Source organism: Osmerus mordax, chromosome 9 (assembly GCF_038355195.1).
Source record: "Osmerus mordax isolate fOsmMor3 chromosome 9, fOsmMor3.pri, whole genome shotgun sequence".
NCBI classification, from domain to species: domain Eukaryota; kingdom Metazoa; phylum Chordata; class Actinopteri; order Osmeriformes; family Osmeridae; genus Osmerus; species Osmerus mordax.
Window position 1 is genome coordinate 6,001,043 of NC_090058.1, and position 15,207 is coordinate 6,016,249.

The following is a 15,207-nucleotide window of genomic DNA, read 5'->3' on the forward strand; positions in this document are numbered from 1 at the left end:
GGACATCTCTCTTGTGCTTTCGCAGACAATGGGACAGATATCTGCCATCACAGCGATAAGGTTGAATCAGAAATGACAGGAATCTCAAACCTACATAACAAACAATGAAATCCTAATTACCACCAGCGCAAACAATTTCCCCTGCTGTGACATTTCGCAGGCAGGGCTGTTCAATTATTAATTTTCTTGCTCTTTCACTCTCTCTCTTTCTCCCTTTCAAAGCCCCCATTCCTTCCCTCCTTCCTTCCTTCCTTCCTTCCTTCCTTCCTTCCTTCCTTCCTTCCTTCCTTCCTTCCTTCCCTCCCTCCCTCCCTCCCTCCCTCCCTCCCTCCCTCCCTCCCTCCCTCCCTCCCTCCCTCCCTCCCTCCCTCCCTCCCTCCCTCCCGCTCTCTCTCTCTCTCTCTCTCTCTCTCTCTCTCTCTCCCTCTCCCTCTCCCCATCTCTCTCTCTCTCTTTCTTTCTATCTGCTTTGCTCTCTTCCCTGTGTCTGTGTGCATTTCGCTCTCTCTTTCTCTCCCTCTCTGTCTGTCATTCTCCATTCCCTGTCTCTTTCTTTTCCTCTCCATGTTTCTCGATCCCTCATTCCCTCGCCCCTCTCGTATCCCTCAGCTGCCCTAACTGACACAATATGGCAGCTCTCTCTCTCTCTCTCTCTCTCTCTCTCTCTCTCTCTCTCTCTCTCTCTCTCTCTCTCTCTCTCTCTCTCTCTCTCTCTCTCTCTCTCTCTCTGTCATTGTCTGCCCCAGTCTCTTTCCTTGCATAAAGAGGGCAAGAGGAGAGGAGAGTCAAACTAGGATGAATTAGTGATACAAAGCCCACGCTGTGATAGTGGATATGAATGAAGTCATCCTCTACTCATGATGCGCTGCTTCCATATTCAGCTCCAGAAACAACAGCCTGACCTTGTCCTCTGCTCCACTCAGGATGCCAATCAACATGGGAATGTCTGAGTTGTTATGGTTCTACACAAAATAAGATATACATACGTACATACATATATATACCTTATTTTTCGGGAAATATCAGGCTGTTTTTTCACCTGATATAATGTGTACCCCCTCCCCTAACATGCAAAGGGTCTGTCAATGAACACAGAAGTTACAGAGGGGATACACATTATATCAGGTGAAAAAACGGCCTGATATAATGTGTATCCCCTGATTCCCTTCTGTAACTTTTGCTAGAAATGAGCAGACATCTCCACAAATGAACATATTTATGAAGATAAATGAGTCCCTTGTTACTATGGAAAACCTGGTTGAGTCTTGCACATCGCTATTTGTTCCATTTAAGAGGTGAATTCGAAGTGCTTCTCTGAGTGCACGCATGCTCCCGCGGCCAGGGGATGCAAATCCTGGCGGGGATAAGTGCCTTGGCACGACACCGGCAACAACTCCCAGCATAGCAGGGGAGGTGGGGGGGAGCAAAGTGAACTGGAGCGAAGTGAGAGGAGCAGTGTTTGCACAACCACTATAAGGGAGTCGTGTACTGAATGTAGAGAAGAGAAATTGAAACTTAAGTATCGATCTCATCACGTGAGTATCGTTCAATACTGATACCAACATTGGTATCGATGCTATCGATACTTTAGATCGATCCTCCAACCCCTAATGTGCGACGCTACTCCTAGGTAATGGGTTAAATAGCATTCACGAAAAATGTTTCTACTTTTGTTTTGTAATAAAAACGTGCTATAAGCCACTTTGACATATAAACCGCACCACCACAAGAAAAATGTAAAATCGGGTTATAAACTGAGTCTTTATTTCCCAAAAATATGGTATATACGTTACAAATGTTCTTTTAAATTCCAACAGAGAGGTGTCACTGGTTAAGCTCAGGATCAATGTGTGATGAGTAGCCTGTGACTTGAGTATCAGGGAGAACAAATGGAAAAGTCTACAACGCTCAAGGGAGGGATGGTGGAGAATCTGCCTGACTGTTAAAGTAGGGCCGCAAAACCAAATGAGGGTGTTACTGTCTCATTTTCCATTATATCTGAAAGTCCTATTCTGCTATTCCTGAAAACCAGGTAAGTAGTGTTAGAATCAAAAGTTTAGTTTCAATTGTCTTGGATGAGTAGGTGAAACATTCCAACGTGGTGCTGGTCTCTGTGTTTGGTCACGCAGTATGGTGACTGCTACGGGGTTTTCAACGGGACAGCGGAAGAGAGAGAGGAGTAGAAGGAGGAAAAGAAAGAGAGGCAAAGAATGAGAGAGGGAGAAAAACAGAGATAGCGGTAGGTAGTGAGAGCAAGGTGGAGAGGGACAGAAAGAGAGAGAGAAAAGGCAGAGAGAGATAGAGAGAAAGAGAGAGAGAGAGGTAGAGAGAGAGAGAGAGAGAGAGAGAGAGAGAGAGAGAGAGAGAGATGAATTGAGAGAGAGAGACGTTGCCACAGGATGACCTAGAGTCATCATCTAAATTCTTCAGTCCAGAGTGATTGAGCCCGCGAGGCTGATAAGGCCTGGTTGGATGAGGCTGTCAGCTCTAGACATCACTTCCATGAACTTTTTGCCATTTAGATTACAGGCCCTTTACTTTCCTCTGTCCTCACCCCGGCTCTTCCCTCCAGCCCCCCAGAAAAAGTAATTAATCTGCAACAGAGCCACGGAGCAGGCTGGTCAGGGTGTTGGAGACGCTGCAGAAACTCGCCTGATTTTAATAAACCAAGAAGCTAATAACGAGGCCGCCATTTAAAATTCCATTATCACAGCTAGGTGTGTGTGTTCATAAAGAGCACCTCCGATCCCTGTGCTCAGAGGGAGCTGGAATCCACTATCTGAATGTAAATGACTGAGTCAGTGTGTGTGTGTGTGTGTGTGTGTGTGTGTGTGTGGGTGTGTGTGTGTGGGTGTGTGTGTGGGTGTGGGGGGGGTGGGGGTGGTTGTGGAATTCACCAAGGAAACAAGAACGGAAAGTCCTGGCGTGTTTGACAGCAGCTTAAAGCACTCTCTCCTCTGTCCTCATCAACTTGATAAACTCAACATGAATCATACTCATAACCTGTCAATAAACAAATAATGTAAAGAGAAGCAGGGATCGATTTGGATTTGGTTTTCGAGGGAGTCAAATAGGAGACTGCATGGCTGGGCACCAATCATAGTTTGTAAAATTGAATCAATCAGGCAATTAGAAAAATGACTAGACTGTGAATAAACTAGAAAATAGGAATCTAAAAACCAACAGTGCTGAAAGTAAGCAAATACACCATCACATTTCAACAACTAATCTATTCTCCAGTCCTGTATGTGTAGTGAGCATGGCTACTCAGTGATGAAGCGTGTTATGCTGTGCTTTGCTGTGCTGTACAGTGTTGTGTTGTGACTCCAGTCTTCAGTCCAGCTCAGTAGAACCTCCCAGATAGTGAGTGCCAGGGTCAGTCTGTCAGTGTGTCCATGTCTGAACCAGACCCTGCATGCTGTTGGTCGTTCCGCCCCTCTGCCTCGACAGGCTCTCACAACACACACACACACACACATACACAAACACACACTCCCTGCCAACCGCCCTTACACACTCCCTCACAGGGCTCAGCTTAGAACTTTGAAACTGACACTCCAGTTGGCTCCAGTATAAGACAAAAGCTCTCTGTCATGTGTGTGTGTGTTTGTGTGTGTGTGTGTGTGTGTGTGCGTGTAACTACACCTACAACGTAATCTCCATGGAAACATTAAACAACTACAGACACCATCCAGTGATGATACCTTTATCGGAGTCTAAATTCTGATGTCTATTTCTGGTGTGGCGAGCTCTGGCTCCAGGACATGACCTTTCCGCAAGTCAGTCAGCCAATGGGGAGGGGCCAATGGGAGGAGCAGACCAATGGTAGGACAGGGGAGGCAGCATTGTGACATGGTTATATGTAGCATGTCGCCACATTCATGTCAGATTAACAGGCCTGGGCACAGGGCCTCTGTTTTACAGGGAACAAGGACACCCTGGCCCCTGGCTGATGTAAGAATAGAGCAGAAAGACATATAACCATATAAGGGCCCCTTACAAGCGTGCGAGAAGGGGGGGGGGTCATATGTATATATATACTTATCTCTGTCATATGTGGACAACACACTTGTGTGTGTGGTGTCACACTTGCCTGTTTGTTATTGTTCTGTGTGTGTGTGTGTGTGTGTCTGTGTGTGTGTGTGTGTGTGTGTGTGTGTGTGTGTGTGTGTGTGTGTGTGTGTGGGTGCCACTCACTCTTGATGGGGATGATGAGCTGGGGGATGACAGGGAGGATCTTGGTTCCGCCGTGCTCCAGCATGTCGTGAACCCCCTGACGGGCGAAGAACTCGTAGGGGTGGACCGTCTCACACAGGCCGTCAAAGAACAGAGGCAGGTAGTGGTGATAGTCCAGCTTCTCTATCTCCACCTGGGGGAAGACACACACACACACACGTTAGTAAACCAATGCAAGGAAGTATATTCATCCTGCAGGGAAGCGGCTCAATGTCCTTTGTCCTTGTTTGCCCTTGGATTCACAAAGTATTCACACACACACACTACTCCTGGATTTAGATCTTTTATAACCCTCACACATTCTCTCCGACACACACACACAAACACACACACACACACACACACAGTGAAAGACAGAGGCAGCTGTTAGGGACATCACGACACCTCAACATTTGGTATCCTGTAGGCTGACACATTAACACCTGTTTACACTATTTACAGTCCCAAAACACCACACACACACGCACACACGCAAACGCACAAGCAACAGGGACAAATAAAGACATTCAGCTACAGAGCACAGTTAGGCTTTGATCATCTGCTTGGTAGTGTGTGTGTGTGTGTGTGTGTGTGTGTGTGTGTGTGTGTGTGTGTGTGTGTGTGTGTGTGTGTGTGTGTGTGTGTGTGTGTGTGTGTGTGTGTGTGTGTGTGTGTGTGTGTGTGTGGAGGGGGGGGAGGGGGACACACAGTGTTGTTCATCCAAACTTGACTGGAGGGGACAGGTGACAGAACTTTCCTTTCATGTGAGTGTGTGACCATGTGTGTGTATGGTGTGTGTGTGTGTGTGTGTGTGTGTGTGAGCGTGTGTCTACGCAGTGTAAGGGGGGTGGATTCAGCAGTGTGGCCCCATTGTTGGGAGAGACAGGGGAAGGGGGGGGGGGGGGGGGGGGTAGTACCATTCCAGGAAATAAAAGACAATCCCTGTGGAGCAGAGACAAACACCCCACAGCAACCAGGAGTCTTAGAGGACACCCTCTCACACACACACCACAAACACACACACCACAAACACGCGATATCTCCTGACACCCCTGCTGGCTTGGGTCACACTGGACCACACTGAAATGTCACCAGGACACCAACGCAGGTGTTTGAAGTCCCCTGGCCTTGCCAAGCCCCCGCGTAAGAGCAGGAACATCAAAGCTGCTCAGTCCCTCCACCCCAGACACACACAAACATTCACACACACACAAACACACACCCACTCACACACCCACTCGCACACACACTCACACACACACACTCACGCACTCACACACACACACATAAACACACACACTCACACACAGCCCTCCCCGCTGCCATGCATGTCTGGTGAGTAAACACAGTCAGTAGGCCAGGAGAGAGAAGAGCAGAGCTCCCACTGTTACCTCACAGACAAGCCTGATTGCTTTGAGGCAATTTGCTGGCTAACCTTGACCTTTTCCTGCTTGGTCAAGATAATCATTGTGAGTCAGTCAGGCTAGAGAAAAGGAGAAAAGCAAATATGAGCACAGAGAGAGAGGGGGAGAGAGAGAGAGAGGGGGCGAGAGAGAGAAGGGGGAGAGAGAGAGAGAGAGAGAGAGAGAGAGGAGAGAGAGAGAGAGAGAGAGAGAGAGAGAGAGAGAGAGAGGGGGGAAAGGGGGAGCAAGAGAGCGAAAGATAAAGAGGAAGAGAGAGACAAGGTGAAAGCGAAAGCGAGGTGGTGAAAGAAAAGGGAGCAAGAGAGAGACAGAGGGATGAATGGGATGAAAGGGATGAGAGGAGACAGGGACGATGTGTTCACACACTTAGGGACGAGACATGCTATAAGTTACAGGTCACATGCTACAGGCTAGGAAGTACCGAATTGAAGTCCCCAGCTGACCACCTGGGCTGGGTGAGAACACTAGTTAACACTGTGGGAAAACCTACACACACACACACGCACACACCTTCAGAATCGTAATCAGTGGGCTGGGCAGAGCGGTAACATTCACATCCGGCATTGATTGCTCCTCTCAGGTTTGTTTGTCTTTGGGAGCAGGACTTCCCCGAGGTGCTGAGTCAATGAGACCACCCCGCGGCACACACCACGCTGCAGCAATTAGCAGCCCGCCGCTAACAGAGACCTGCACGTCTGCTCTGGTAAGAGCTGTACACCTCCTCGTTTAAACAACTGAGGCTCTCAGGTCCCTAGGGGCCCCTGGAAGCTGGGTTGGTCAGGCTGGCTGTTTGGCCAGGCTGTGTAGGACAGGCCTACCAGAGCTTAGCCTCTCCTGGGAACCACAGCACCAGGGAAGAGACTGGGGGGTTGGGAATAGAGAAGGAAAGAAAAGGGGAGGCTGAGAAGGTGTGGGGGGGTATGGCTCAGCGTAATTGCTAAGGCAAACATCACTATTCACTTCTGCCGGACGGACAGCCCGCCGCCAACCAGCCAAAAGAGGAGGAGGCGTAAAAATGGTCTAGCCAACTGATGTCATGTAAAACATAGTGTATCTGGCTGTTCAGTAGTGACACATCTGGGTTGACCGGGCTAACAGAGGTGTATGTGTCTGTGTGAGGGAGAGGGTGAAAGAGAGAGAAAAAAGAAAGATAGAAAGAGCAATAGAGAGACCCAGGTTAGGCTGGTTTATTTCCAATTCCCCCTGTCACAGAGACAGAACCATTCACCACCGGAGTCTCTATCTAGCAACTGTACAGTCCTGTAAACACTCTAACATAGCTAGCCATGCTGGAACTCAGCACCCACACATAGCTCCCTACACTTAGGCACACTGGTATGCACATAGCTTAGGAGTTATTCCGAACCTTTCACACACACAAGTATGAAGACACACTGACAGTGCGACATTGCATAAAGGCAGACGGCTACCCTTTCTCGGTCTTCTCTCAATGCAGACTGATACACACAGACACACACACACACACACACACACACACCCAAACACTCACACAACCATGGTTTCACAGGGAATGTACAGGATTAGAGAATGGCTTTGCTATTATGAAACCAATCTTTAGCTGGGGTAATTGAAAGAGTAACCCAATTATGGAGGGTCCATCTTCCTGGTCGCATCCTGCTAGCGTTAATACATTATCTACATTATCTACATTAACTCTGAGGAGGACTCATATGTGGAGGCATGGAGGAAGACTGCCTGGAAACTGTTCCAGTTTTAAAGGTGAAACAGCCCAAATTACTTTGTGTGTGTGTGTGTGTGTGTGTGTGTCAGAGAGCCCTGTGCAACTGAGACGCAACTAGGCCAGAGCAGTCAAGCCAAACGCACATAGAGAGACAAGAGAAAGGTAGGAGAGGGGGAACGGGGTACTGATGGCAAGTAGAAGTGCTAATCCCTGTCCTGACTGACAGACTGATTGATTGACTGTGGGACTGACTAGAGACAGACAGGCTGCTGTCAAACAGGCTTAGCAACCAACAGTAATCAACACGAGGAAGGCTAATCAGTATTTCCTTTGAATCAGCAGCCATCCCTGCCTGAAGGAGAGTGTCAAGCTCAGAGGTGAGAGCATTCGACAGCAGGTCAAGAGGCCACAGGTTAAAAATGCCCCTTGTGCTGTTAGTCACGTTCAATAGAAGCGCCTACTAAATGAGTACATTGTTGTTAATATGAATGCATTTCTATTAATCTGGAGCCATTGGTGCAGTGTGATGGATCCAAATGATTATTATTAGCTGGAGAGGGCGGGGAGTTAGTTCGAAGGTGTCATCCGCCATGAATCATCCTGCTCCTCCTCCTGCTCCCTCCTGCTCCTCCACTCCTCCTGCTCCTCCTGGTCTTCCACTCCTCCTGCTCCTCCACTCCTCCTGCTCCCTGCTGCTCCTCCACTCCTCCTGCTCCCATCCTGCTCCTCCACTCCTCCTGCTCCCTCCTGCTCCTCCTGCTCCTCCTGCTCCTCCACTCCTCCTGCTCCCTCCTGCTCCTCCACTCCTCCTGCTCCCTGCTGCTCCTCCACTCCTCCTGCTCCTCCTGGTCCTCCACTCCTCCTGCTCCCTCCTGCTCCTCTACTCCTCCTGCTCCTCCTGGTCTTCCACTCCTCCTGCTCCCTCCTGCTCCTCCACTCCTCCTGCTCCTCCACTCCTCCTGCTCCCTGCTGCTCCTCCACTCCTCCTGCTCCCATCCTGCTCCTCCACTCCTCCTGCTCCTCCACTCCTCCTGCTCCCTGCTGCTCCTCCACTCCTCCTGCTCCCATCCTGCTCCTCCACTCCTCCTGCTCCCTCCTGCTCCTCCACTCCTCCTCCTCCCATCCTGCTCCCTCCTGCTCCTCCACTCCTCCTGCTCATCCACTCCTCCTGCTCCCTCCTGCTCCTCCACTCCTCCTGATCCCCCACTCCTCCTGCTCCCTCCTGCTCCCTCCTGCTACTCCACTCCTCCTGCTCCTCCACTCCTCCACTCCTCCTGCTCCCTCCTGCTCCTCCACTCCTCCTGCTCCTCCTGCAGACTTGCTTGTTGTGTGAACCTCCCTCCAGAGTGAGGCGACCCACTGTGCTGGCTCCCTCTCATTTATCAAACAGATGAATTAAAATGTGGACACTTCAAAGTACTTCCACACACAAGGGTCCCCTCAGGGCATGCACTCTCTCCCTGTTTAAAATGGAAAGGGCCAATCCATCAACGGCTTTGTGTGTGTGTGTGTGTGTCTGTGCTTGTTCATGGTTATTGTTAGATGCACTGGCAAGATATAGGGACACACTGTTTTATCAGCAAACCGATAGCGTAACTAGTGTGTCGCCGGCTGTACAATTTTGATAAATATATTTTTTTCTGCTTCAGTCCTTCACCAGCAATCTTTACAAACGCTCAAACACACTCATTTTCATGGTTTGCTTTGATATATGAATCCCATTGATTTCAGGTACGAGCCTCAACACTTTTGCGTAGTACAAATGTTTTGCCTTTATGAGATAACCAGCCAGGTAACAGGCATGCCATGCTCCTCCCTAGCCATGACATGCTTAGGGAGGGGAGGAGAGAGAGCAGCAGCAGAGAGAGAGAGAGAGAGAGAGAGAGAGAGAGAGAGAGAGAGAGAGAGAGAGAGCAGGAATGGCTAGGTCCTAATGGGATGTTCTTGTTGCAGCTGCAGATGACTCTCATCCTGTGTTCTGGCGCACAGATCAAAGAGTCTCCTCTGTGAAGAACAGAAGAGAGAGGAGGCTGGGAAAAAGAGAAAGCAGAAAAAGAGATGGGAAAAAGGAGAGGTGGAAAAGAGAAGAGAGGAAGACGAGAGAGAGAGAGAGAGAGAGAGAGAGAGAGAGAGAGAGAGAGAGAGAGAGAGAGAGAGAGAGAGAGAGAGAGAGAGAGAGAGAGAGAGAGGATATGTCTCCAGACTGAAAGGTACTGTGACAGTGGGCCGGGCGTTCTATTCATCCACACAGTGATGAGGACCCATTATTGTATTTCCTGCTCTCAAGCTGAAGAAGAAGGGAGGGAGAGGAAGTGAGGAGGGGGTAACTGGAGAGAAGTCAGTTGGGATGGGGATGCACCAATTGTGTGTTGGCCTCTGTCCAATTATAGACAGTGGTACCAGAATATGGCTACTGGCAGGAGAACTACTGGGAGAGGAGGGCAATGGGGGGTAGAGGGCGGGGGGGGGGGGGGCACAAGGTGCCCCAGGCTGCAGCTCTGAGTCTGGGCACTGCCAGGCTGTGGAGAGGCCCCTCCCTGCCCACAGCCAGCCAGCCACTGTGCTGCGGGGTACACTTCCCATCAAGCACTGCGGTGATCAGGGGAGACAGGTAGAGGTCTGAAGGTAGGTTTCCATAGAGAGGACAGTGACCTGTTGTTCCCAATATGTGCCTGGCTGACCTGGTGGGCCTTCAGCTGAGAGGTTCATGAGAGGTGGTTACTATTTATGGACAGAGGGAGCTAGCCAGGCTGTGACACGCACACGCACACACATACACCTGTACACACACACACACTTTGACTGAGAGGAATGATAGATGGCTTTCCTCCAGGGCGACGACGATGATGATGATCACTTCCTACCTCTTTCTCCTACAGAGACAGATGCCACAGTTAGACGGACCAAATAAAAGGAACAGGGTGTTTCCTGACGGATGAGCTGGATCAAAGGTACAGCAGACACAGCACGGAACGCTTCCCGCGGGAACATCAGAGGGGCGGCTGAAGGGATTCACGCTTCAATGCCCTCATCCTGATCATCTGACATCATCTGATAATCGGATGAATAATTGAACCCGAAGCAATGGATTGTTTCATTGTGCTCATTGTATTCAGCAGAACGCACTCGTGCATTAAGGTCTATTCTGCTGTCACGTCACTGTCCTGCTGATCAGAGAGTCTCAGAGTAGGAGCTTGTCTCTGTCATGTCAGAGAGTGGAGCATTCAAGATGACTACAGGATGACAGTCAACACACCCGGACGTCACCACCTGGAGGCTCTTGGGCTCTTTCATTACTTTGATTCTCCAAGTCATAAAGACTGTACTCAAAGCACCCGTCCAGTCAGACAGACAGGCAGTCATCAGTCCCCAGGCCTGTTCTTAACCAGCGTTGACCCTGGCCCCAGGGCATGCGGGCCCCCAGGGCAGGGGCTGGTACAGGGTGTGCGCTGGGCGTCTGAGGAGGAACAAAGCCCCATCTCGGGCTGCTGGAGGGGTCTAGCTGTCGGGTCAAGGCTCTAGTGCTCAGCTTGCCTGGGAAATAAAGGCTTTCTCTCCACCAATACACTACAGTCCAGTACGGTGGGACTAGAGTAGTGTGCTGAAATTGTGGATGCACACACACACGCACAGAGCATAAATATTTCCTCTCCGGAAGGGGCCTATGGGCTGTACAGGGAGGATCCATCTCTTCCCCACCGTAGCAGCATTGGTGTGAAGCATGCAGCCAGGCCTAGCATTGTATGCATGACTGAAGAGCCATATGCAATATGTCATATGCAATATGTTGCCGTAAAGATATTAGAAGATCTAGAAATTAGACAGTGTCGGATGACCACAGTCAATCACTGAATCACATAACTGAATAGAAGATATTCAGAACAATCTTGAATCATCCTTGTTTGGACTCAAACAGTAAATCAACCAATTGAGTGAATGAAACTATGAGACAAAGATATAAACAATCGATGAAGTGTCTCAAGAATAAGCCAGTATTCCTGAGACCAAACCAGGATGACTACGCTGAACTTGGTATCTCTTATGTTCACGCAGCAGGTGGGGGAGCAGTGTGCCTGCTGGCTTTAAAGCAGAAGAGGGGAGAGAGAGAGAGAGCGAGAGAGAGAGCGAGAGAGAGAGCGAGAGAGAGAGCGAGCGAGAGAGAGTGAGAGAGAGTGAGAGAGCGAGAAAGAGAGAGAGAGAAAGAGAGAGAGAGAGACTGAGAGAGAGAGAGAGAGAGAGAGAGAGAGAGAGAGAGAGAGAGAGAGAGAGAGAGAGAGAGAGAGAGAGAGAGAGAGAGAGAGAGAGAGCGAGGGCCAGACTGGTGGTGGTTGTTGTTGTTGTCAGCTAGGTCTGGGAGATTTGACAGGTATTGTCAGTCGACTCAGCGAGCGGCCGGGCGATGAAGATGAGTTTGCCTCTGACAGGTTTATTGAAAAAGCTGCAGGTGCAAACAGCTTGGTCCCTCTGCTCTACACTGCCACGCACCCCATATATACACACACAGGCAAGCACACACACACACACACGAACACACACAACAAGCCCCAACTCTATCTTTATTGTGCCTCTCTTTTATTCTCATTCCCTCTCTTTTTACACTCACCAACCTGGACAAGGACGCACTGCAGGCAGAGACAGAACAAGAGCAGAACGCACTCTGAAAAGAAAGGAAACTGAAAGAGAGAAACAGAAAGCAGAATAGAGTGTGTTGTGTGTTTGCTCTGGCGCTCTTTTTCAGACAGTACCTTTGATTCATTCCTACTCCTCCTCTTATCGGTTTCTCTCCAGGAGCGTGGCAGAGAGGCTGGCAGCAGGGGAGCGGTGGTGGGGGTTGGGAAAGTGAGCAGAGCAGCTGCCAGCAGGAGAGTGTGTGTGTGTGTGTGAGTGGAGGGGGGGTACAATGTAGCAAATTAGAATGCTAGACTGCTCACAGGGACACACTTGGCAGAGCTAAGCAAGGCTGAGCAGGGCTAGACTTGGTTGGGCTAAGATGGGCAAAGCTAGGCTAAGATAGGCTAGGCTAAGATGGGCAAGGTTAGGCTAGGCAAAAATTTTGCAAGGTTAGGCTGGACTGGACTGGGTTGGGCTGGGCAGGGCAGCAGCAACAGCAACATCCGGGATTCCAAGGTATTGCTTGCCTCAGACTGGACCTCTCTCCTCAGTAGGACCCCAGGCTGTGATTGTATGACTGATCTGCATGTATGCATGTATGACTGCCTGCAGCTACACCTGGATGAGAGGCCTGCAGTCGGATCTTTCTCGGAGAAGTGAGATGGCTCGATTGCCTTACCTATCCTTGGTATCCCGGATGTTGCAATCTTAAATTTTTCGGCTCAATTCTTTTTGACAAACATTTTTTTTTTTTTTTCTGAATTTCACAATTCGGATTTGATCAGCCTGAAATTTGTTGTATTTGAATTTCTGAAGCTTTAATTTACAAAAAAATCAATCCGGAGTTTATGAACTGTTAACATCATAATTCTCTGCACAAATGTGTCCAAAAGGTATACATTCAAGTTAAATATAATAATATTCATAGTTAAATACATTCGGCAAAAAAAACAATATGAGTCCAATGTAACGTTTATATTAGGTAAAGCTCCCAAAACTATTCAGCGCTCAAATGAATGCAAAGACATTTGCAGAAAGGATTCACTGAACATGAATTATACCACTGCTTCAAGAACACAGACAGAGCTGGAGAACAGAGCTCAGGTTTCATCCATTCTCATCAAACCCACCAAGACCTGCTGAGCCAGGTCTGGAAGTCGAGTCATATTCGCCTCATGCTGTACAAGCACTGTAGGAACAGGTGCCTGATGAAAAAGTTCATGCTTGAAAACAATATTATTAGAAGCGAATCTTTGGGAAGTCAACTGGGATCTCAAAAGTTCTGCATCCCTCATCCTTATGGAGGAATAATCTCTGTCGAGGAATGTGTTACTGTGTTTTTTTGTGTGTAACAAAAGTGTCTAGGGGGCAATTGGTGTAAAGTTCACCAGAGGTAATCAACAATGGGGGGCTCTGGATAAATTGGAAAGATGAAGAATGGGGGGAGGGGGGAGTCAGTTAATAAGGTAAAAATGAGGATATATAGAGGGCCTTTAAATGAAATATGACTCATATTATTTCTCTGTGGTCTTGAGACAGGGCAGTCTGTCATATGGAGGACGGGGCCAGGGAAACTAGGCTAAGTGGCCAAACCATTTCTTGTGCCTTTCCAAGTGGCTGAATAGATATTAGGATTTTACAGGCTATTACACATGATAATTGGAGAGCATATTGAATTTCTGGCAATTTTTTCCACCCTCTCTCTCTCCCTCCTTATGTATATAAACATTTAAATATAGAATATACCCAACAGATCAGGATTCTGCGTATGTGTACACGTTGTTTATGACAGATCAGTATTCCTGGCACACTCTCAAATTCAATAACAGCTCTACTAATTGCATGGCTTAAAACCAGGCTTTAGCCCTGATATCCATCTAAACCAATTAAGTGAGAGGGAAAGTATGTGTGTGTGGGGGGTGGTGGTGGGGGTACACTTGCTTATGTGTGTGTGTGTGTGTGCAAGATCGTGGTGGAAGGGGAGGGGGGTAAATGGAAGAGAGCATAATCATTGTCTAAATGTTAAAGTGTATATTCAAGGGCGACGCCTGCGCTCAGATGGAAAGGAAAGATTGACAACTGAATAGATTCTGTAACTGTGGGGTGGCTAACTGTTTAAATGGGTGTACCATCTAGGTTAAGATCTTACTGCAGGGTAGACCTCCTGCATGTCATCCCCCTTTCTCTCTCCCTTTCAATCCCTGTCACTTTACACTCTCTCTGTCGAAATGAAGCAGAAATTCTCCCCAAATATATAAATAAATACAAATTATATGAATTCTGTTAATTTGGCTTATTAAGAAAAAAGAGAAAAACAGAGCGAGAGTGAGAGAGTTAGAGAGACAAGGACACTTAGAGAGAGAGAGTGAGAAAGAAAGAAAGAGAGAGAGAGAGAGAGAGAGAGAAAGAGAGAGAGAGAGAGAGCGAGAGAGAGAAGGTGCAGCTCCATACCTCTCCATGCAGACAGACCCTGGCTGATAAAGAGTGCAGAGAAAAGAGAGAGAGAGAGAGAGAGAGAGAGAGAGAGAGAGAGAGAGAGAGAGAGATTATAAAATGCTGATGGAGGACCCTCAGCTCCCCCATTCATCAGCCTAATTAGACCTAATCACATGCATCCACGGAGGGAGCGCTCTCGGCAGACAGGGACAGCCTGACAGGCGGAGAAGGTAGGCAAAGGCAATGCTGAGAAGACAAACGTTCACACAGAACAAGAGCACACTTACACTTACACTTACACACACAAACACGAACATACACACACTAGACAGCGCAATCTAGCTGAGTCTATGATTTTGGACCTGGAGAATGCTGTTGAGATGAGATATTCAATCTTATGCAAAAGAATGAAACGTACCCTGCAGTCGACTCCAAGCTGCATATGTTGTGGAAAAAGCCAATATCAAAGCTTTCCCAAACAGGCTGTGCTCAGATAAGCCACAGGCACATTGGTCCATCAGTTATCAAAGGGCAGAAGACTGCTCTTTATTGCAGAGCCTTGCATTCAAGGAACTGATGAAGCTTCCATCTCATGGTGAAACATCATCTTATACTATCCAGGGTTAAGTACATTATCACTCCATGCCTGCCTGCTTGTCTAATGGCATCCGTGTCTGCCTGCCTGCCTGCCTGTCAATATCTTTCTGTCTGCCTGTCTGGCCGCCTGTCCTGACGAGGCTGTTCTAACCGGTCATTCCAGGGCCCTGATGCCCTGTAGAGATGCTTCCTGTCCGACCAGTTAGTCTCCAGTCAGCCCAC

General features: G+C 48.6%; 1 protein-coding gene across 1 annotated transcript in view; it reads right to left on the reverse strand.

Annotated features, from left to right (window-relative positions):
- The window catches only part of pacrg (PARK2 co-regulated), a 75,481-nt gene that overhangs the window by 38,276 nt on the left and 21,998 nt on the right, over positions 1–15,207 (reverse strand). Inside the window, exon 3 of the mRNA XM_067243274.1 lies at positions 4,198–4,369. Within this exon, the coding sequence (XP_067099375.1) occupies positions 4,198–4,369 (172 nt within the window). The remainder of the gene's footprint in view (positions 1–4,197; positions 4,370–15,207) is intronic.